At 37.3% G+C, this 25,202-nt stretch overlaps 2 protein-coding genes across 2 annotated transcripts; one reads left to right on the forward strand and one right to left on the reverse strand.

Moving 5' to 3' along the window:
- Positions 1 to 15,310: 15,310 nt before the first annotated feature.
- Positions 15,311 to 15,634, reverse strand: LOC127674630 (nuclear transport factor 2-like). The gene has a single exon (XM_052170314.1). The coding sequence runs from the start codon at positions 15,632 to 15,634 to the stop codon at positions 15,311 to 15,313; it is 324 nt and encodes a 107-aa protein (XP_052026274.1).
- Positions 15,635 to 16,935: 1,301 nt separating this feature from the next.
- On the forward strand, positions 16,936 to 24,420 carry Nxt2 (nuclear transport factor 2 like export factor 2). The gene is made up of 5 exons (XM_052171429.1): positions 16,936 to 17,099; positions 18,132 to 18,240; positions 19,163 to 19,249; positions 21,506 to 21,650; positions 22,363 to 24,420. Exons 1-5 carry the CDS (start codon positions 17,008 to 17,010, stop codon positions 22,542 to 22,544), a joined length of 615 nt encoding a protein of 204 aa, XP_052027389.1. The 5' UTR covers positions 16,936 to 17,007; the 3' UTR covers positions 22,545 to 24,420.
- The last annotated feature ends 782 nt before the right edge of the window (positions 24,421 to 25,202 follow it).

The following is a 25,202-nucleotide window of genomic DNA, read 5'->3' on the forward strand; positions in this document are numbered from 1 at the left end:
GCAAATTGGTAGCCAACATCAAATTAAATGGAGAGAAACTTGAATCAATCCCACTAAAATCAGGGACTAGACAAGGCTGCCCCTCTCTCCATACCTTTTCAATATAGTTCTTGAAGTCTAGCTAGAGCAATTAGACAACCTAAGGAAGTCAAAGGGATACAAATGGGAAAGGAAGAAGTCAAACTATCACTATTTGCAGATGATATGATAGTATACTTAAGTGACCCTAAAAACTCTACTAGAGAACTCCTACAATTGATAAACAACTTTGGCAAAGTGGCTGGCTACAAAATCAACTCAAGCAAATCAGTAGCCTTTATATACTCAAAGGAGTATATAAAGTTTCTTTTTGCCCAGTTTCTTTTCTATTAGCTTCAGAGTGTCTGGCTTTATGTGGAGGTCCTTGATCCATTTGGATTTGAGCTTAGTACAAGGAGACAAGGATGGATCAATTCGCATTCTTCTGCATGCTGAACTCCAGTTGAACCAGCACCATTTGTTGAAAAGGCTATCTTTTTTCCATTGGAGGTTTTCAGCCCCTTTGTCGAGGATCAAGTGGCCATAGGTGTGTGGGTTCATTTCTGGATCTTCAATCCTGTTCCATTGATCTGCCTGCCGGTCACTGTACCAATACCATGCAGTTTTTAACACTATTGCTCTGTAGTATTGCTTGAGGTCAGGGATACTGATTCCCCCAGAATTTCTTTTGTTGCTGAGAATAGTTTTACCTATCCTGGGTTTTTTGTTATTCCAGATGAATTTGAGAATTGCTCTTTCTAACTCTGTGAAAAATTGAGTTGGGATTTTGATGGGTATTGCATTGTATCTGTATAGACTCCAGAAAACCAAACAACCCTATTAAAAAATGGGGTACAGAGTTAAACAAAGAATTCTCACCTGAAGAACTTCGGATGGCAGAGAAACACCTTAAAAAATGCTCAACTTCATTAGTCATTATGGAAATGCAAATCAAAACAACCCTGAGATTTCACCTTACACCAGTCAGAATGGCTAAGGTTAAAAACTCAGGAGACAGCAGGTGTTGGCGAGGATGTGGAGAAAGAGGAACACTCCTCCACTGCTGGTGGGGTTGCAAATTGGTACAACCACTCTGGAAATCAGTCTGGCGGTTCCTCCAAAAACTGGGCACCTCACTTCCAGAAGATCCTGCTATACCATTCCTGGGCATATACCCAGAGGATTCCCCACCATGTAATAAGGATACATGTTCCACTATGTTCATAGCAGCCCTATTTATAATTGCCAGATGCTGGAAAGAACCCAGGTATCCCTCAACAGAAGAGTGGATGCAAAAAATGTGGTATATCTACACAATGGAGTACTATTCAGCCATTAGAAACAATGAATTCATGAAATTCTTAGGCAAATGGATGGAGCTAGAGAACATCATATTAAGTGAGGTAACTCAGACTCAAAAGGTGAATCATCGTATGCACTCACTAATAAGTGGATATTAACCTAGAAAACTGGAATACCCAAAACACAATCCACACATCAAATGAGGTACAAGAAGAACGGAGGAGTGGCCCCTTGTTCTGGAAAGACTCAGTGAAGCAGTATAGAGCAAAATCAGAACAGGGAAGTGGGAAGGGTTGGGTGGGAAAACAGGGGGAGGGAAGGGGACTGATGGGACTTTCGGGGAGTGGGGGTCCAGAAAAGGGGAAATCATTTGAAATGTAAATAAATATATCAATAAATTTAAAAAAAAGAAAAAAAATTGTGGTACAGAGCTAAACAAAGAATTTTCACATGAAGAACTTCGGAGAGCTGAGAAACACCTTAAGAAATGTTCAACATCATTAATCATTAGGGAAATGCATATCAAAGTAACCCTGATATTTCACCTCACACCAGTCAGAATGGCTAAGGTCAAAAACTCAGGAGACAGCAGGTGCTGGCGAGGATGCGGAGAAAGAGGAACACTCCTCTACTGCTGGGGTGATTGCAAGATGGTGCAACCACTTTGGAAATCAGTCTGGAGGTTCCTCAGAAAACTGGGCATGGCACTTCCAGAGGACCCTGCTATACCACTCCTGGGCATATACCCAGAGGATTCCCCAGCATGTAATAAGGACACATGCTCCACTGTGTTCATAGCAGCCCTATTTGTAGTAGCCAGAAGCTGGAAAGAACCCAGGTGTCCCTCAACGAAGGAATGGATACAAAAAATGTGGTATATTTACACAATGGAGTACTATTCAGCCATTAGAAACAATGAATTCATGAAATTCTTAGACAAATGGATGGAGCTGGAGAACATCATACTAAGTGAGGTAACCCAGTCTCAAAAGATCAATCATGGTATGCACTCACTGATAAGTGGATATTAACCTAGAAACTTGGAATACCCAAGAAATAATCCACATATTAAATGATGTCCAAAAAGAATGGAGGAATGGCCACTGGTTCTGGAAAGACTCAAAGCAACAGTATAGGGGAATTCCAGAACAGGGAAGTGGGAAGGGGTGGATGGGGGAACAGGGGGAGGGAAGACGGCTTATGGGACCTGCGGGGAGTGAGCACCCAGAAAAGGGGAAATCATTTGAAATGTAAATAAAGAATACATCGAATAAAAAATAAATAAATAAACAAAAAAACAAAAATAGAAAAATTTATATAATTATATATTAATTACATACAATTAATATATAATTATATGTTATATATTTATTATATTATATGTGATACATTTATTATATTGTATATAATCATATAATATAAAATTATATACACTATATAATGCAATAATTAATATATTAATACATATTAATATATTAAAATATATTAATTATTAAGTAACCATATAATTAATATATAATTATATATACTTTTTCTATTTTTGCTTTTTATTTTAATTTGCAGGGATTTTCTGCCTGGTATCAATTTTGAGGGTTCAGATTTAGGTTGGGAGAGAAAACAAAAAACATACATCCTTCAGTACAGGAGATGAGGGAGTGAGAGAAATATTTTTTGAAGAAACATTTCTGTAAAAATTAGAAATTACTTTTTAAAATCTATTTAAAGTTTGGCTTGAAGAATGCGGTCTCTGAGTAAATGGCCTTGTGTTGCAAAGTAGATGAGTGGCTGGGGAGTCTGTTCTGGGTCTGCGTGTGTGCAAAGGCGATTTAAGCCAACTCTATTTTCATGTTAGTAAATGATTTCAAAGCTGAATGTAATATTTGAGTAGATTTTCTTTGTAGTTTTGGATTTAGTTTGGTTTTTTTGACATTACTAATACTGTACTGTATGAGCAAGCTATAACGCTCTGATTGTGTATAAAGCTGTAACTACAAATCAGTTTGATCTTCAAGGAAAGAATGGACATTATTCAAGGGAAAAAATGAAAATTCTGTTTAGACCTGAATACTGGATAAGCCAAATAGATTTCAGAGGCTCAAACTGCCCTGTGACTTTTTTTTTCTTTTAAAAATCTTTTCTTACTTACGTGTTAGTCTCTGTTGGTTGACTGTCTGCCCCAAAAGCAAAATGACTATTTACTGGACTGTGTGTTCTTACTACTTGGGCCAGTTTAATCAAATGATATAACTGTTCTAAACTGCATAATGGAATATTGAAAGATTTCATTCAGAAATTTTAGGTCCCAGGATGGTACTGACCTTCCAGTAATTTATTTGTATTGGTGTTTTTAAAAAAATGAAATAGTGCTTCTGGGTGAGGGGGCATAAATCTTCAACCAGAGGCCTGGCAGGGGGGTCTCAGTTCCAGTCCATCCAGGACTCTACCTCTCACTAGTCTCTGTCTAAAAAAAATGATAAGGAAAAGAAAGGAAAGATGAAACCACGTAATTGACTTTTTAAATGGTCTAAAAGAAAAATTCAAACATTAATTTGGGGGACCTTTATTGTTTACAATGTTTATCATCTTTCTTTTGCTTCCCCCAAAAGTACAGTTTAGCATTTGCAGACTAAAAATAGCAAGTCAAGGATTTTTTTTTAAAATAAAGTAAAAAAAGTGGTTGAAGAGAATAAATGCATAATTTCTCAGTGAATAAAGTTGTAGTTGTCATACATTAAATAGGCAAAGTTATATGCTGGTATTTAGAAAACAGCTCAAATATGAAAAACCATGTTGCATTAATCTGTTTTAAGTCAGACCATTTTTATAGTTTTCTGTAGGGTGGTGGTTTATGTTTCTTCTTAGGGATAGTTTACAATAGCAAGAACTGTCCCTTATATTAGTGAGGTACGTATGTACAAATTGAAGCTGTAAATTGTGAACTCTGGAAAGCATCATTGTGACATAAACATCATAGTAATATATTTAAAATGAATGTAAATGAAAGTTAAAATTACATTACTGTGAAACTTACCTTCCAAATCATAAGTGTCAGAGATTTGTGTTAGTTGGTAATTCTTAAGAGCTTTGAAAACACTGCACAATCTGTGTAACCTGGAATTATTATTTCTTTGTAACTTATTATTCAGCTTGTTGAGCCCTTTTGATTTGGCAGATTGATAACATAGTATAATATATTTACTTAGATGGAAAGTACTTATTTCTACATACTTGTTTTTTTTAATATCTGCTAGATGAAACATACAATAAAGCTACCTGTACTAAAATTTGGGAGAACTTTAGGTCCTTTAAAAAGTATTAATAATCATTAGCTACCTCTATGATAAAGTGTTTATTCTGGTTTACTTAGAAATGATAAACATTTAAAGTGTTAACATCTTATGATTGCAGTAAAATAATAGAATAAACACTCTGCAAAAAAAAAGAAAAAATTAAAGTTACAGTACGACTGCCCTCTCTCACCACTTTTACTCAATATTCTACTGAAAGCACTTACTAGTTCAATTAGGCAAGAAAAAGAAATAAAACATATTCAAGATGGAAGGAAGAAAGTCACTGATAATACAATTTTCAATATTAAAAAAAATGCTTACAACATCACCAAATACTGTAAAAACAAAAACAAGCAAAATCAAATTTGGTAATGCTGAAGAATGAAACACCACCATACAAAAAGCGTATCATTTCTCTACATTATTAAAAGCTAAAAGAAAAGAAATCACAGTAACATCTATAATTACCAAAAAAATATTTATGAATAAAAAAGAGGTAAATAATATCTGTAGGAGGTAAAGTGCTTGTCATGAAAGCATGAGGATTTGTGATCAAATCCATGGCTTGCATATAAAAACTGGGAGCAGTGATGGCTGCCTACAATGCTACCACTGAGGGGAAAGAAATAAGAGAATCCCGGAGGTGTGCTGGCCAGACACTCTAACTCTAACTAAACCTATGAGCTCCGGGTTTAGTGAGGCACTGAGCCTTACATTGATCTCTGACCTCTACACTTCTGTGCACATAAGTGTGTAAAACCATACACACATATACACGGAGGGATAAGTAAAACTATTGAAGAAAAATGATACAAACAAAACAAATAAGACAAATGAAAAAATACTCTGTGCTTGTCATGCCCAAGACATCTGATAGTTTGATTTTTCCTAAAACCTTTAGAGATTACTTTCATTAACGTTACATCATAAATATGAGATCCAATATCAGCTGTATTTCTAATCCATTCATCTGTTGGTGCTAATTATTTTTGAATTCAGAATTAGCATTTTTGAAAGACAAAGATTCCATTAATTCTTGCCTAGCTTCTGGATTTGATATTCTTCTATCTACAGTTAGTGTTGATCTTTGTAGAAAATCGGTATATGTTTCCTTTGGAGCTTGCATAATTCTAGAAAATAGTTCACACCCTTTTCCTGTGTCTTCAACTTTGTCCCAAGCACTTAAAGCTGCCATACAACACTGCACGAAGGTGGCATTGTCATATTCAAACTGCATTTGAACCTCAGAATATAGACCTTCACCTAGCAACTGATCTTGGGAAATATTGATACCGCTGGCCCTATTTCTCTGTTCTATCTCCTTAGCTTCTTCCTTCCACCATGGTCACCATTATAACTAAACAGTAACTTCTAATACTGCTTTTGTGATATCTTTCCAGTTTGGGGGGATTACTCTATTTTGAATCCCCTAATAATTTAATATCTGTTTTATGTATGGTGAATACATATTACACAAAAGGATAGCTTTATTTTTTTTTAAACCCAGCATTTCTACAGGATACCATTCAAATTCTTCATAACCTTGGGGGGTGCCTATTATCATCTGGCATTTATCATATAGTAACCAGATAATCTAAGGTTGGTTTTCTAACAACTTTTGGCTGACCTTCTTTAAATTCATTATATGGTGACACGGTCGGATCTTGTCTTAATACCTTTGTCTCTGTCCAAATATCCTTTTCATTTTCATTTAAGTGTTTTTAATTTTTGTTCTAAGGGTTGTCTTTCATCAATTCACCTTTTATATTTTTTTTATTTTTTCCTGTATCTCTAAAATCCTTTATCTTTGAGGGAGCACAAAGCCACTATGGCTATTTAGAATAAAATATAAAGGTTCCTTCTGCTGTGGTAGACCCCTGCCAGTTCTGCAACAGGAAAGGCCCCATCTTCTGATACTTTCTAAAGTATCAAATTAGGTAATGCTGAAGAATGAAATACCAGCATACAACAAGCATATCATTTCTATACATCAAGGACCTCCATGTAAAACCAGACACACTGAAACTTAGAGAGGAGAAAGTGAGGAAGAACGTTGAACACATGGTCACAGAGAAAATTTTCCTGAATAGAACACCAATAGCTTATGCTCTAAGAATAAGAAATGACAAATGGGATCTCATAAAATTGCAAAGCTTCTGTAAGACATAGGACATGGTCGATAGGACAAAAGGGCAACCAACAAATTGGGAAAAGATCTTTACCAATCCTACATCTGATAGAGGATTAATACCCAATGTATACAAAGAACTCAAGAAGTTAGACTCCAGAGAGTCAAATAACCCCATTAAAAAATGGGGCACAGAGCTAAACAGGGAATTCTCAACTGAGGAAACTCAAATGGCTCTAAAGCACCTAAAGAAATGTTCAGCATCCTTAGTTATCAGGGAAATGCAAATCAAAACAACACTGAGATTCCACCTTACACTGGTCAGAAATAACAACACTGAGATTCCACCTTACACTGGTCAGAAATGGCTAAGATGAAAAATTCAGGGGACAGCAAATGCTGGAGAGGATGTGGAGAAAGAGGATCACTTCTCCATTGTCGGTGAGATTTCAAGAATAAAATATAAAATACCAAAATGATCATAATCATAATCACCGTTGAGCCAATCTCACTTAACTCATGTATTTTTTCTATTTGTTTCTATTTTTAAGCCATCTTAGGTAGCACTATATAAGATACAAGCACCTTGTGCTATATTTCTCATCCTTATTTGGCATATTCTTTTTAATTTTACTTAACTCTCTTTCTTCCCAAGTCTGATAACTTCTCCCACAATTTCCACATGTCTGCATGTCTGCATTTTCCATGTCTGGTATGATTTTTATGCTTGGGTGATGTGCTTACTACCTGGCATTTTTCTGCCTGCTTTCTCTCTGTGTACTTTTACTGGTGTGCCTTCTGGCCCACCAAGTTTCTACAGCCTCCCCCCTCTTCGTGGCTGTAAGCTTTTGCTGCAGCTCAGCTAGCACAGGGCACACTGGCTGCTTGCTCCAGTCCCAGCTGATCTGCTCATAGGGGATAGACAGTTCTTCTGCTTGGGTCCCACAACAGTCAAGTAGAGAAACCATGGGTTTTGTGCACTAGGACCTATTCCTCCCACTGTACTGCCAGCTCGACTGGATCTGTCTTCCCTCCAACTCTGTCTGCTGGCAATCAGCATGCACTCCTGTCCTCATCCAGTACCTGCCCTGGGCCCACATGCCATCCTATGGGCTGGGCTGCTGTTTGCCCTCCTGTAAGAGTCAAGCCTCATGGTAGAGGAGCACAACTGAGTGCCAGCATCTCTGTCACATCTCTGAGTTGTTCACTTGTCAGTCTGACACTGACGCTTCTCTCTGCTCATTTTTAAATGGATCTAGTCTCCTGCCAGTTCCAAGCAGCCTCTGGCTGCTAGGGAAATGTTCTCCCTGCCTTCCATCTGGAACTTTTCTCAGGCTCTAAGTTTGGATAAACATGCTCCTCATATCGGACACCATTTACTGCCAGAATGTCTTGATATTCCAGCTTCCCAAGTAATAACAGAAAGAGTTTTTATTAATTATAAAAGCTTGGGTCTTATTGCTCAGGCTTTTGACCAACTATCTATATTAACCAGTTTATACTAATCTATGTTCTGCTATGTGACTCGTTAGCTCTCCTCAGTCCTGGCGCCTGCTTCATCCTCTGCATCTGGCTGGTCAATCTCCCAGGCCTAATTTTTTCCAGAGTCCCCATCTGTGTCCAGAAGTCCTGTTTATTCTCCTATGCTTTGCTATTGGCTGGTGAGCTTTTTATTAAACTAATCAGAAGGTGCAGGAGAAGATATTTACAAAACACCAAGACAGGTGATACTTCAAAAGAATAACAATACCAAAGTGCAGGCCTTACCCAACCCTCTGCCAGTACGAAAGTCAGCATTTGAATAATACAAAGACAATCTTTACACAGTGCACAAGAGATTATTCCAACATATTTATCTAGAAATCCAGCCCTACATAAGGACTATAATAAGAAGGTAGAAATGTCTCTGAGGCAGGCAAACCAGAGAGGGGAAAACTGCCAACTGGGACTAGCTTAGAGGCGGCAAGACCTTGGGCAGAGAGTAGTTGTGTATAGGGTGAGACGGTGCCACTTTTTTTTTTTTAATATTTCCCACAACACTAATCTATATAGTTAACCACACTCAAGAAAACAGAAGGAATAAATAATCTCAAACAAAATAAAAAAGAGAGACACACGTACACACACACACACACAACCACAACAACAACAAAATAAGAGGAACCAACAAACATGGCTCATTGTTACCTCTCAACACCAATGGTTTCAATTCTTCAATAAAAAAAGACACAGACTAATAGAGTGGATACAAAAGAAGATTCATCCTTCTCTTGCACCCAAGGAGCATACCTTAATATCAAAATAAATATCATCTCAGGGTAAAAAGGATGGAAAAGTTAGTCCAAACAAATGGATGTAAGTAGCAAGCTGGTATAACCATTTTAGTATCTGACAAAATAGATTTTAAACCAAAACTAATCAGACGAGCTAGGAAAAGACACTAATACTCATTACAGGGAAAATCCTCCAAGATGACATTTCAATTCTTAACATCTATGCTCCAAACATAAAGGCACCCACGTTTGTAAAAGAAACAACACTGCAACTTAAAGCACATATTGGACCTTACAGAGAATATACCATTCTCTCCAATTAACAGATCACCAAGAAAACACTAAACAGAGAAATGTTGGACCTAAAAGGCATAAACCAAATAGACCTAAGAGATATTTACTGAGCATTTCACCCAAACACAGAATATCCCTCTTCCTCAGTCCTTTATGGAACTTTCTATTTGAGGTGTTGGACAAAAGGGGCCTCATGGGAATTCACAAATATTTGAAAAGTAGCAATAAGTGACTCCTAATAACATCCTGCTATGTTTATTGCTCAGTCATCATCAGAAAAGCTTCCTCAAACAGATGGGAACAAATACAGAGACTCACAGCCAGGCATTACACAGAGAGCAAGAGATCTCCTAAACAGAATGTCTCCATAAAAACCATTTCTGTAGTACCCAGAGAGCTGCTCGGAATAGGATGCAGAAAGAGGCTAAGAGCCAGAAGGAATGGATAACAGGAAGAAAACAAGTCCTTGAAATCAATATGATCAACTCACATATGAATTCACAGAGACTGATGGAGTATGCACAGAACCAGCATGGTCTGTGACAGATGGCTTCCTGGAGCTGAAAAAAAAGTAGGCTAATGCTCCCATGCCTAACTCAGAAGCAATCTCCAATTGATAACCATTTGCAAATGGAAATTTCTTTTCCTCCAATGGGCAGGCTACATGTCCAACAGTAGATGGCTAACAGAAAATGAACTCAATGTCAGCTTTGGAGGTTCCTTGCCTCATATTGTCAGGGCTCATCCTTTTTTAAGTTTCATCTTTTATTAGTTTTTATTTTATTTAATTGGTGTATTTTTCTATAGTTTTATCCTATAGGTACTTTGCATATACAATATGGCTTTCAGTTTAGTGTTTTTAGGGGGCACCTGACTGTGTGAACAGATAGGCTTCTTTCTTGATTGTTTGCTTTGCCCAATTTTGATGGGTTAGTTTTTGTTTTGTCTTATTACATTGCATTTTATTTTATTATTATCTCATAGAAGCCTGCTTGTTTTCTAATGAGAGACAGAAAGGCAACGGATCCAAATCAGAGGGGAGCTGAGCAGTAGCTGGGGGAAGTATAGGGATGGAAAAATCAATCAGGATACATTCTGTGATAAAAAGGCATGTTCAATAAAAGGGAAATAATTAAAAGTTTCACCTATTCCTCCCAGCAAAAACAAAATAAAAGCCAATAGACCACCAGGGACCCTTCCTCTCATTTAATGCTGTGTAGTACACATAGACTGAAGATCAGAGAAAAAAAGAGTGCAGCACCACAAACTGAACAAATCAAATACAAATTCAACACTTGACAGCCTCAAATAGAGATACTCATCTCAAGCTCACACAGACCAATTCTCTGTAATAGATAATCTGTTAGGCCCCTCCACATACTCTTAATACGTGAACAAGATTCCTCATTCAGTGGGTTTCTTCTGAGTACTACAGAGTAGACCCAGAAATAATTGTTAGAAAAAAGACCCTGAAAAATCTATAAATGTATGGAAATTAAACATTGTGGTCTTAAACAGTCGATAAATCAAAGAAGTCACAAGAGAAATTAAAAAAAAACGTTTTGGAAAATTCTATTTTTTTAATAATTCAGCATACCAAAATATGTAATGTATAATGAATTCAGTGGCCAAAGAGCCATTTTGCAGTAACTGTTTAAATTTAAGAAAGAAGAAGCATCTGAAATTAATAACTTTACATCTGAAGGAATTGGGGGGAGCAAAAGAAGCTAATTCACCCTCTGCTAAAAGAGCAGAAGGAAATAATGAAGATTATCATGCACAGCAATAGGAAATAAAGGTAACTGGGAGCATTTCCAGATCCAAAGTTAATTTTGTGAAATGGTTAACAAACTGGTAAACATTGACCAATCTTAACAAGGAAAACAGAGAAAAGGTTAATCACTAACCTTTTAAAATAAAGTGAAGACATAACTTACATTTAGAAAAATACAGGATAGTTTCGCATAAAAAGGCACTTGACACCAAGCCTGATGACCTGAGTTCAATGTGAGACCCACATAGAATGAAAGGAAAATAATGGAATCCACATGGTAGGAGGTAAGTGATTCCTGCAACTTGTCCTCTGACCTCCACACACGCTCTGCAGCACAAGTGTGTGTGTGTGTGTGTGTGTGTGTGTGTGTGTGTGTGTGTGTGTGAGAGAGAGAGAGAGAGAGAGAGAGAGAGAGAGAGAGAGAGAATACCACAAATAAATCAATTTTAATAAAAAATAAAAGAATACAATAAACAATGATAAAATAGCAAATTATGTAGCCTAGATAAAACATACTCATTTTTGCCAAGATGGCACTAAAAGCAAAGGATACTCCTGCCCTCCCAAAGCTGAAGCCAAATCTAAGGCCTTGAAAACTAAGAAGGGCAATGCTGAAAGATCTCCACAGCCACAAAAAAGAAGATCCACCCACATGTCACTTACCTTCGTGTGGCTCCAGAGCCTGCAGCTCTGCGGGCAGCACAACCACCCTGGAAAGCGCATGGCCAGCAGATAAGAAGCTTGAGCACTAGGCCATCATCAAATTCCCTCTGTCCACTGAGTCAGCCATGAAGAAGGTAGAGGACAATTACGATCCTGATGAATAGCAGACACATCACAGTAAAAGGAAACAATATCCAATACCCCAATGTATTGGAAACAAATATACATATGTGAGTATATTCATAGCAACACAAATATGTATATCCACACCAACTTTATTCATTATCCTTATTTTCATAAAATACATTGTTACTGAAAACATTGATAGATTTATGTTAATATCAGAAAACATAATTAAAGGTTGCGGAAAAACTGAACCATGACCTTAAGTCTATAAGTACATATTCTTTCTATTTGGGCAGGTATGCAGAGGAAGGTCACATATTGTCTTCATATTTTTTTATTTTGAGTTGAGTTTGTGGAGGGGTGAAGGTTGGAACTTGATAAGAAGAAGAGAATATAAAATAGAGAGCATGAAGGACACTTCACCGATTGAGCAAAATAAGATAAGGAAATGTTCAGATTTTAGTTTGTCATCTTGGTTATTAAATGAATCTTTCATTGCAATATCTTGACAATAATAATCATATTTTTCTAAGAAATTTTCAGACTGGATGAACCAGAGTCTCAGCAGGACTTCCAGAAACCAGAAAGCTCAACCAATACAAAGGGCTTATTATATGTTTTTATTCTGAAAATAATTAATTGAAGGCCAAGTTTCCAGCAGGGAGTTGAAAGATTGTTCTGCCTTGAAGATAAGACTTGTGAATGCCCCATAGAGGAGGCAATTGGAATGTAATGAGGTGAAAATGGATTATGCTTTCACTTCTGTGTCACAGAAAAAAAATCTCTTTACAGGAAATTAATTCACACCTTCACTTCTCCCAGAATGGATTCAGTGTGGGGATGTAGGGAGGTTTACAAAAGGAAGAAATTGTATTTGGTCACTCAGTTTCAACCACATACTCTGGAAGAGTGTTTTTCACTCAGTGTCAGTGGTGAGGGTCTAAAATACGTGAAAGTTACATAATGGTATTCCGAGAAATGCTAAATTTACTAGAAAAAAGTACATAAATAATAAGTGTTTACTATAAAATATTGTAAATATGGATCTCATTGTGTCTATTTAAGATAGAAAAAACTAATAATCTCACACCATCATCCATTTTCCTTTTATGACAAAGTCATATGCAATCTATATATTTACACAGTTGCTGAATACAATACACTACTATTAACTAGGACTCTTGTTGTATGTTCGCTCTGTAGACTGCTACTACCTTTTGTCCTTTGACCTCCATCTCTCCATTCTCTTCCCTAGCTTTCTCCTAATAATCACTGTTTTATTCTATGCATATGATAATTTTTAAATTCTATGTGTAAAAGATATCACACAATATTTTTCTTCCTATAACTGGCTTATTTTACTCATCATGTTTTGTCAAATGGCATGATCTTGTTTTAAAAATATATTGATTTTAATTACTTGATGAAGTATTAGATACTGTGGTGGTTTGAATAATAATGGTCCCCACAGGCTTTGAATGCTTAGTCACCAGAAAGTAGCATGATTTGAAAGGATTCAAAGTACATGGAGATGTCAAAAATATTCTAAATAAAAGATGCCAAACACAAATGATTACATTTGTACAATTCCTCTTACATAAAATGTCCAAAAAAAGGAGATGTCTAGAGAGAGGCAGTATATTAGTGTTTTCCAGGATTGAAAGAGCAAATCATAGTCAACTGATAAAGGGAAACCTGTTTGTAATTACACGTGAATAAATCTGTGACTATATGAAAACTTTCAGATATGCTCTAAATGACTAGCTTATGTGGTATATAAAGTATATCTAAATTAAAGGGTATTTAAGAGCATTGTTCAGTATGAACAAGATGCTTGCCAATTAGAGACCTAAGAGGAATTTACTGACTACTCAGATTCGACCCTTGCCCCCGAGTTTCTAGATTGTTCCTGCTCAAATCCAGTGCAATGGAAAGATTCGTGTAAGATTGCAGTAACTGTCAAGAACTTTATTCGTTTTACGTCTCTACTTTAGAAGAGCTGCACAGCTATAAGGAATCCTAACACACACACACACAAACATGCACACACACACACACATACACACACACACACACACACAGGCACACATGCACGCATCATCATCATCATCATCATCATCATCATCATCATCATCATCATCTATTGCTCCTATAATCTGTTTTGCAAGGGTTTTCAAATCTTTCCTGAACTGACTGACGCCGCTTCTACCTCCCAAATTATCTAATCTCTTCCAATTTCATCTTCTGAGAGATTGGACTGCTAATCTCTGATATGATCAGAAAATGTATTTTTCAAAAAGAGAGTACACAAAAGCACGGGTGACTCCCATATCAATAAACTTTTTAAATTTACCAATTATCTGTACAGAGGAGGGGTGCACACCATGATGCAAGTAGTTAGGTCAGATGACATCTTATGAGTCCATTCTCTCCTTCCACAATATGTGTCCTGGGGACTGAACTGGCGACCTTCATCAGTTTTGGTGGCAGGTTCCTTTTCCAATAATCCATTTTGCCTATTCCAACAATGTTTTGAAATAGATACTAATATTTTTTCCATTTTACAGAATGAAAGACTGAGATGTATAATGCCTAGGTAATTCCTTCAAGGTCAAAAAGCTACTCAGCAGCATGGTTAGAATCTGAATCCAGACTGATGGTGAAAATACTTTAATTGTGTTTAATCACAATATTATTGTGATTCATGAAGAGCCCTTTAATATAGTTCCTAGTCACTCTTGCACTTTAAACAAGTTCAGTTTTCTAGCAATGATGAACCTTGTTTCTCACCTGTTGTTTTCTTTTTCACTGGTTGTTGTCCTCCATGCCTCAACACATATCCAACATTGTTTTCAAATGTTTTCGATTCAAAGCTCCAATGCTTCAATTCAAACAAGATGATACAACTATCTGATAAACACATTGCCATTTATTCATTTAATACTTATTAACTATTATGTTAATTATTAATTTATTAGAAATGGTAACTTAAGGTAATTTTTTATTAAGAAAATTGTTGTGGTTTTATTGTATCATGAGGCATTGAAACATCTGAACAAATAAATATCTGGGTGGATGGTGAGGCAGCTGCTTTCTTCTTCACTTCTTTTGGTTACTAGAGCAACTTATCAGTAGATTAAAATAAATAAATAAATAAAACAAAACCAAAAACCGACAATCTTTTGCATTACTTAAGTCTTTTCAAGGCATGCACTGGTACAACACAAACTTTTCCTGTCAGATCAACTAGTCTAGCATCATGCACAACACTGTGGTGACAGAAGCGCACTGCACCCGCTCCCACCTCGGCCCTGCTCATTTGTGTATGATATTTGGAGCATCTTGAAGAGTGAGATAGGATTGGGAAGAGGGAGGAGGAAACCGCGTGACTATCTGGCCAGGAGGCGGTCGTCTGAAGTTGTGCAGGGCAAACTTGAACATATCATTGGTGCAATAGTAACATCTGGTGGAAACCCATGATGGGATCTTCATCAACCTTGAGCTGGCCTACAACCATACTGATGATGCAGCTATCTGGTGAAGGCTGATGGTCCTGCACAGTGATACTATGCTGAATTTTCTGGAATGGAAGGCTAGATAGCTTCTCCACAATGGCAGCTTTCCCCTGGAACTGCTGTCCTTCCCATGTAAGGCATGATGCATCAATATAAATTGTGCCTAGCTGGATTCTGTCGTTATCAAATAACTGATAGTAGTGCTGAATGAAGCTGGATCCAATCTGCTCCCAAATTGGCTTGTCTCCCATCCTGGAGAGTCACCCACCTCTCTGAGACCCATGGGGCTGGCACAATGGCGGCAGTGGCGGCTGCAACCCAGCGCAGTCTGCGCTCTGTGCTCTGCACAACTTAAGGGTTTTTGAAATTCAGTTGTGTTAGATGGTGTTCTGTTGGGGCAAACGTGAAGGAGGGTTTTGTAGACATAGGTGAAAGGCTAAGGCAGATTTATGAGGAATGTTTTGCTGAAGTAGACATAGGTGAAAGGATTATTTTTAAAGTAAGTATGTGAAAGGAAACAAGATGAAGGATTTTTTTGTTAATGGCACATATGTATTGGTCTGTCTTATATTGTATAGTTGAGCTTTGCCAGGACTTTATAGAAAGAATCCTATTTTTAAAACTGTCTTAATCTTCTGGGATTCATAGCCACTATGCCTCAAGATCTCCATGCCAAGATCCAGGTCAGAAACTTGTATCTCTGAGCCTCCAGATTAGGATCATAGGTGAGAATCTACAATTCTAGATTGTAGTTCATTCCAGGTATAGTCAAGTTGACAACTAGGAATAGCCACTACAGTAACCTTTTTAAATTTTGGAGAGAACTCTGTAAAACAAATTAAAAAAACACATTAAGATAGGCTTTAAATATTAGAACTGTAGTAGTGGGGATAGTGATTAAATGTAAAAAGAAGAGGTAAGAGTGAGGGGGAGGAGAAGGAGTACAGGAGAGAAGGAAAAGGAAAAGGGGGGTTATAAAGGCAGAGACACAGAGAGAGAAGATGGCGGTAGAAATGTTTTAGAGATTGGCCAAAACTAGATATTCAGAATTCATTACATGGAATTCCTTTAATCCTTATTAATACATGTTTGAATTTTTTTTGCCATTTTTGGTAGTCAGTAAGGTTTGCAATAGAATTATGTCCATTAAGTTCACTGCTTAGCAGCTAGAGCTTTGCGCAATGCCTGGAACACAGTAAATGATTATAAATACTTGTTGATAGAATAAATAATAAGAGAACTAAACATTAATAAAATCCACAGATATACACAGCTAACTGAGAAAATATAGAATAAAAATAAATGAATAAAATTAGTTTAAATTTTGGACTTGAGTTCCTGAGAAACCTGAGAAACATGCAGAGCATTCTCATTTTAACTATTAGATTCAGTATGTATAATTCATCTCCATAAAAAGAGGAAGAATCAAAGGTATAAAATTGTGATCATTAGCATATCAAGAACAGCTGAGCATCACGTTGGAGCAGCCGCCCGGAAGTTATCAGAATACAGGAAGTAAGCATCATAACTGTCAAACAGGAAGTGGCTGAAGCACAGTCGCGCGCAGTCGCAGTCAGAGAAGAGACCGTTAGTACGATCGAGAGAGCTGACGGAGGATAAAGATATGAAAAAATTTGGTAATAGCTGGTCCAATGGGGACAAACATTTTGGAAAGTCTGGCAGTCCCTGTGAAGATCCACAAATCAGCAACGGATTGTAAGTTTATATAAATAGATGATTCAAAGTTTAGACATTTAGGCTTCTGGCGGTAGCCGCTTTGAAATCAACGGCTTTAAGAAATGGAGTAGTGAAACCAGTTTCACTACTTGAACTTAAATGCTAGGTAGTCATTGGTTAATCACTTTTTTTATAGGCTGATGACAAAATAACATTTAACTTATAATTGTCATAAATAATTGAATATGAGGAAAAAATTTTAGAAACGTGCTTGTGATCGCTACTAAACTGTTTCTTGTCCAGCCGAATAGGCTGTGGAAATATACACCATTGAATTTAGGGGGTGGTCCTAGTTATATAATCACCCCAGAGTGGACAGAATCAGTGAAATGCTTGTGTTTTAAACAGTTGGAAATTGTAGGCATCCAACTGACCCGTTAGTGGCTGAGGCTCAAAATGGAGAACGTTCTTGAACTTTAAAACGGTTTTCAACCCCTCCTGTACTTTAAATAATTTTCAGCAACTCCTGTACTTTAAAATTTTCAGCCCTCGTGCGTGCAGTTGGCGGTTGGTGTGACTTTCCATAAGTTCTGCCCCCTTTTCCTATTGGCTACTGACTCAGTTTTTTCCGTTTCTCATTGGCCCAAATTTTGGGCCCGCCTCCTGGAGTAAAGACGTCCTCGAATTGGACATTTAATTTTAACTTGTGCCAGGGCAGGTAGCTGGAAAATTGAGATGCATTTGTTTTCCATATTAAGATTACAAAAGCAAGGTCCTCACCTTGAGTTTTGTTGGGTGTTTTTTGTTTGGTTGGTTAGGTTTTTTTTGGTGGGGTGGTGTAAGTTGTTTTTTTTTTTTTTTCATTTGTTTCTCTTACTCTAAATAAACAGTTTGCAAGTAATTTATAACGGGCGGGATCAGTCGGAACTGAAGGGAAATGCTGTTTAAAGTTGGAACATCGGGGTGATTTTAACAACGGACTGAGCTACTTCCGGGGGACAATGGGCGGGCTGAAAATTCTGTGCGTTTGGCGCGGTTCATTTTGTTGCTAAACACCTCATCCTTCCGCAGCCAAAAGACCCAGAAGAGTGAGGAGGTGCAGACACCTCCAGTGCCAGTGCCGGTGCCGGTGCCGGTGCCGGAGCAGACCATTTCAAGCTCCCCGATGGCCATGGCAGTGGTGAGTGCGTGACACCTTGCGCTGAGCTGAGCGAGGGCTCGGGCGGCAGAGGGGAGGGGAGAAGAGGCGCGAGCGGGGCTTGGACACGTGAGCGTGTGGCGAATCAGGGTCTGGCCCGCCAGCCCCTGGGGCGGGGCTCGCGCCCTCCGCCCGCCCCCTGGTCCTGAGAAGGAGCGGCAGGTGGGAGGACAGCCGCCCGTGGGAGGATGAGGGCTCTGAGGCTTGTGGCTTTCAGTGGTGCTCCTTCTGTTGGCGCTTAAAAAAAAGCAAAAGCTCCCAATCTCTTAAAAAAGAGTGGCGACTGTGTTTATTTCAAATACTAAAACTGCCTCAGTAAAAGGGGGAACTTCTTATGAGAACGAATCTAGGGGTTTCATTTCTTAGTTTCTGCAGTTTACTTCCAAACACCAGTGAGTGGTTATATAACGTAAGGAAAAATGTCTACATGAGGCTGCTTAGATTTTCACATCGATTTTGACTTTTTTTTTTTTTTAATGCTTGGTCTTAAGTTGAAATGAAGCGCTCTGCTAGCCCTACTCAGCGACTTCCCACACCTCACGCCTAGGGTCCTGACTCTGCCCATCTCCAAGTTACATTTACTAAGGTGCCCGTTTGTAGGCGAATGTTTTGTAATATTGAGCTTTTCCTTGCTTACATGACAAGCAAAGAGCCAAGATTTATATGTGAAGAATGAAAAAATGGGAGATGAATATGTTTTAAAGACATAACACCTAAACATGCAGCAGATTTTTAAGCTGAAATTTGTGCCTTAACCTTTTAAACACACACATTTATGTGCTAGGAGTGAATTTCAAATTCAGCTTTAGAGTGATGAGCATAAATTGACAACTTCGTTTATGTATTTTGTGTTTGAGGGGAATTGGTGGAATTATAATTTACCTTTGTGAAAATTTTCTCATAGGATTTTAAAACCTATGTGGATCAGGCATGTAGAGCTGCTGAAGAATTTGTCAATATTTACTATGAGACAATGGACAAAAGACGACATGTGAGTTTTATACTCTATTATTCTTTGTTTAAATATTATTTTTTAAAATACCATTTATCTGACTTGCATACGTAATTGTGGTGCACGAGTTCTTTAAGGGTTGCTTTTACTTGATTACAGTTTCATGGATTGTTTTTGTTTTTTGCTCTTTCTGTTTTGCTGTTGTTTTATTTTGTTTTCTTGGTTTGGGGAGTGGTTCATTGTATTAAGTCTTTGTTCAGGTTTTTTGAAACCCAAACACGTTGGAAGGCTAGGGAGATGATCTCGTGGGACTTGGGGGAGAGAAAGAATATGATCAAAATATATTTAAATTTAAAAACTTTTAAATAAAAATATAAAACGAAAAGAATATTAGTTGCTTATAGAAGGTATGTTAAGGTATTGGTGGGGATAAAAGCTCTGGATTTATATCGTAAGTTTGACTAACTTTTCCTAATCTCATTTTATTTTTAAATAGGAAAAAAATTGCACTGCTCAAAATTGAACTCAGGGCCTTAATACATTATACAAGTACTTTACCACTGTCCTATATCCCCAGTTCAGGAATTAATTCATATAACTGGGTCCAGCATAACTGGTTAATCTTTTCTTAGTCCCTCGAGTTGACACAGTTAAAAAAATTATGGTGGTGTGGAATAGTGTACCATTGCCCCTTGGTTTCATTTTCTATACTAATAGAAAATGCCTCCTTAAGGTTCACAGTTGTAGCTGATGTTCACAGTAAGAATCTTAGTAATAGACATGCTTTTAATAGATCAAGGTCTCACGTAGTTTTTTTGTTTGTTTTCATTGTAATTTATTCCTCAACTCTACTTTTATAGATTTTATGTGCATTTGTGTTTTGTCTGCATCATGTATGAAGTAGAGTTAGAGAGCTGTGAACTGACATGTAAATGCTGAGACTTGAACTCAGGTCCATTGGAAGAACAGTCAGTGCCCTTAACCACTGAGCCATCTCTCAATTCCACCTCAACTCTAATTTAAAGGAATTAATTATTTCAGTATGTGAAGAAATGAGTCTTGCCTTGTTCCCCTAACAGTACAGTACTGTTTTGTTAGTTTTCAAACTTTTTAAAGTAAGATAAACATGTTACTATTGCCAACTTGGAACTGGGGGTGGGAAAAGCTATGACAATGGATGTTTATTGTCCCTTGTCATAAATATCTGTCACTTGTAATGTCTTGGTGCTTTCAGAACTAATATAAGCTGTTGAGCACAGGCTTTTCTTTAATCCCAGCACTTGGGAGGCAAAAGCAGGTAGATCCCTAAGTTTAAGGCCAGCCTAGTATGCATAATGAGTTTCAGGACAGCCAGAGCTACATAGTTAAGATCCTGTTTCAGAAAAATACATGATAGATATAGATAGATAGATAGATAGATAGATAGATAGATAGATAGATAGATAGTAAAGGGCTAGGGGAAAGGCTAGCCAAGCCCCTCTTGGTACATCCCTGTAATTGCATAATTCTAGAGGCTAAGACATGATCCTGGGTTTGAGGCCAGCCTGGGATATAAGACAAAATTCTTTCTCTCTCTCTCTCTCTCTCTCTCTCTCTCTCTCTCTCTCTCTCTCTCTCTCTCTCTTTTTAAAAAAAAAAGGTAACATAGTTCATTCAGTGCAAGGGCAGTGTGATCTTTTTAATCCAACTTACCTTTGAGAATAAAACAAATAATGTGTCACTTGACCCAATAGAGTTAAAGCTGTTGATTTTTGTCTCAGTTGGACCTTGTCACACTCACTGTCAAAAGCACTACTTTAGGTGATTCCCTTTAGAACTTACTATGCCAATACTAAAAAAATGAATTCTTCCTAACCTAAAAGCATCAAATTATTCACATGTATTTAGTCACTAGAATGAAAGTGCATTAGGGCTTAATTGGCAACCTAATTCTCAGGATTGGAGAAGAGAAAGCAAAACTGGATCGAAATTACCTGTGCTTGGGGTTTGTGATCACTTAATTCATTTTTAAATAGCAAAACCCTTACGATTTAAGGGATGCAAGTTTTTCTCATCAAAACTAAAATGGAAATATTAAAATACCAATTTCCAAGTTTACAGAGTTGGATATACATATTCAAGGCAAGGTACACATTATGGCCACATTATTTTCCAAAAGTAATGAGGCAGAAGTAGAAATAGAGACAGTGGAAGCAGAGACTGTGCCCTGAAAATGTTTACATACTGTCTATTAATGCATTTGTAGACCATGCTCATGGATAAAAATCCATTTCTCAACTTTTTCTTTATTTTTAGGCACTTGTCAGGCTGTATTTGGACAAGGCCACTCTAATCTGGAATGGAAATGTTGTTACAGGGCTCGAAGCCCTTGCTAATTTTTTTGAGATGTTGCCTTCCAGTGAATTCCAGATCAATATGTTAGATTGCCAACCAGTTCATGGTAAGTATTGAAGTATCTCCTTTATTTTCTGTTAGTAAATACTGAGGTTTACATCCCCAGCAGCAGTAACCTTCAAGAGTTGGTAATAAGTGAGTTACGTGTCACAAAAACTAAGTTATACATTCAGGCTTTGGGTCTTCTTTTAGGTGATTTTTCACTCCAGAAAACGACCATTAATTTTGGGATATTGTTGGGGGTGTTTTGTTAATGAAAAGGAGAATGAATGCCTACATAAAAAATTCATTTATGTCATATCATAGATTAATGCGTTCGAATGTTAAAATTTCAGAGAACTGTATTCTGTGAAAGAAAGACTTGTGACAGAATTTGATTCACAGAGGATTGGTGCAGTGTCTAATACTTAACCTCTAGATGGGGTACTTACTATCTTAAGTAGTTGTTTATAATATTTCCCCTTATGTTTCCTGAAGAATGACTTCAGAAACAAAAACTATGAATGATGTTAGATATCTAATGAAATATTAAGACATATAGGGAGCATATGGTCCTGTTAGCTTTATAATCTCTGTTTTGAAACTTGAGAGTACCCTGCAAATATTTCTGGACTGAAAAATCATCATAATATTTGTAAATGTTCAACTATTGACTTTAGGATACCTGCTTAAATACAGAATATTCATAAAAAATTTAACATTACATCATAAGCTTAAATATGTAAAGTGACCTATTTCTTTTGTTTATGTTGCTAAAGAGCAAGCTACCCAGTGCCAGACCACAGTGCTTGTTGTGACCAGTGGAGTCGTGAAGTTTGATGGAAACAAGCAACATTTCTTTAACCAGAACTTCCTGCTAACTGCGCAGAGCACTCCCAACAGCACTGTGTGGAAGATTGCAAGTGATTGCTTCCGTTTTCAAGATTGGGCTAGTATTTAAAGGAGCAAGAGCCCGTTCTATGGGTCCATTAGTTCCAGCAAGAGAAGTTTAATGTGAATTAATATATTTGGTTGCAAATGTACTATAAACTTAAGTGTATGTGCTAAAACTAAATGTATGTAATATTTTTTTATTCCTAGCAGCACCTTTGCTAGATCAGCTGCCAGGTTGGATTATTGCCCTTAAGAGCTTTAAAGATAGTTTTTTTACATGCCTTATGCGTACATTCCACTACTAAGACTCTCAAGGTAATATTAAACATGATGTCGGCACTAAGATACTCACTGTGAACCTGATCTATTGCACAAATGAAGTCCTTTTGTAATACTGTCTATGGGATAGCACAAGATAGTTCTGTAGAAGGAAGTAGTGGTTTTTCAGTTATTAGGGTAATTTTTCAATGAAGCACATGCCTGTTTACGATTAACACTAGTACAAAAGTTTTAATATATAAGTATAGATGTTTGAAGCCGGTTCAACTTAGTTTTCCGCTAGTGTTCTACATAATTGAATTGCATATAAGTGTATAATAGTCCTTGTTGTTTTCTTGCATTTTGATATGTTTCCTTTTGAAATGAAGTATTCAACTAAGATGGGTGAAAAAATGTTCTTGGCTGATCCTTGCATATTGGGGGCATTTAGTGGCAGTAACAACTCTGAACTGTTTTCACAGCAGCTTCAGATCAATGTATTTATGTGATGAATGGGAGTGAAAATAAAAGCTCTAATGGGAGATCAAGAAATGAGAAATATAAAATCTAAGACTGAAGCCCAACCCAAGAGGGCAGACTGGAATATACTTGTTCCTTCCCTCCTGGAAGCAGAGCCCAGTTTAGGTATTTGCATCCCAAAGAGTCTCTAAGAATTCTTGCCAAATGGTCCTAAAAACTGGATTTTAAGATGGTTTTACTTTTCCTTCATGCTTGTCTCCAGTACCCATCCCAGTTTATTTATGAACTTAAAGGATTAAGATATCAGCAGTAAATTTAACTTTGTCTCAGAATCTGAAAGTTAGAAAGCTACTTACTGCTCAGTCTCTATACATGCTGAACTCCAAATTCTTCCATATCAACTTCAAGCCCAAAGCCCCCAAAGTATTACCCACCATGCACATGAATAATTTTCTTCTCTGGTTTTTACACTGTAAACTGTATTACCTACTTTATAAAATTAAGGCTTTGATGTATGATTTATTTCTGAATGGCACTGGATAAAAATATTAAAACATTTCTGCCTGTGGTTAAAAAAACAGAAATCAAAGAAAAGATCTTCATGATAAACTTCAAAGGAACAAACTCATTAACTTTATATCTTAGCTTTTAAAGACAAAAAAAATAACCTTTTTAGTTTTTAAACTTTAAAGTTCTTTGCAATTTTTAAATATTTTAAGCTCAACATGCTAGCTTTGTTCTGTAGTACCATCAAAATTAAAATTTTTTCACTCAGTTTTAAAACTAGTAATTTACTTTGGCTCAGAAATGTACTATATTTGTAATTATTGTATTATTTAAATGAAATAGAAGGGGATCGAACTGATATTTAAAACCGTGGCTTATTTCAGTTCTTATCAAAACATACACATTCTAGTCTATTCAGAGTGAGCTTGCTCTTAATTTGAATTTTTTCCGTTAACTACATCTTTAGCAAAATAATTAAAATGCCCAGTCACTGCCCTTTCTATTGGTGGAGAACAATCTCAAAAGCTGTGTATAATTAGCAATAACAGAACTGAACCATTGTGAATTATGTTATTCATCTGCTGTATAACTCCATATGACTTTAAATGGCTGGAACTGCTCATATGTGGACTAAACTATTTTTGACATGTTCATATTTTTATAACTTAAAAAATAAAATAAAAGTTGCATTTTCACAAGTTTTTTCCAGTCTTTCTTAAGGTGATTTTGGTTTTGTATTTATGGCCCCAGAATGGGAACCGGTTCATTATTAGACTTCTTTTTAAAATATTTTTAATGGTTATTTTACTTATTTACATTTCAAATGTTATCCCCCTTCCAGATTTCCCCTCCACAACTGCCCTATCCCATACCCACTCCCTCCTGCTTCTATGAGGGTGCTCCCCCACCCACCCACCCACTTCTACCTCACCACCTTAGCATTCTTCTCTACTGGGGCATTGAGCCTTCACAGGACCAAGGGCCTCCCCTCCCATTGATGTCAGATAAGGCCATCCTCTGCTACATATGCAGATGAAGCCATGGGTCCCTACATATGGTTGGTGGTTTAGTCCCTGGGATCTCTGGGGTGGGGAGCTGTCTGGTTGATTCATATTGTTGTTCCTCCTATAGGGTTGCAATCCCCTTCAGCTCCTTGGGTCCTTCCCCTAATGCCTCCATTGAGGTCCCAGTGCTCAGTCCAATAGTTGGCTTTGAGCACTCTCATCTATATTGGTAAGGCTCTGGCATAGCCTCTCAGGAGGCTGTATCAGTCTCCTGTTGGAAAGCACTTCTTGGCATTAGTAATAGTGTCTGGGTTTAGTGTCTGCACGTGGGGCCGTCTCTGGATGGCCTTTCCTGCAGTCTCTGCTCCACTCTTTGTCCCTGCATTTCCTTTAGACGGGAGCACTCTGGGTTAATATTTTTGAGATGAGTGGGTCGCCCCATCCCTCAGCCGGGGGATATGGTCTCTACAGGTTCT

The sequence above is a fragment of the Apodemus sylvaticus genome, chromosome X, assembly GCF_947179515.1.
Source record: "Apodemus sylvaticus chromosome X, mApoSyl1.1, whole genome shotgun sequence".
Taxonomy (NCBI): Eukaryota; Metazoa; Chordata; class Mammalia; order Rodentia; family Muridae; genus Apodemus; species Apodemus sylvaticus.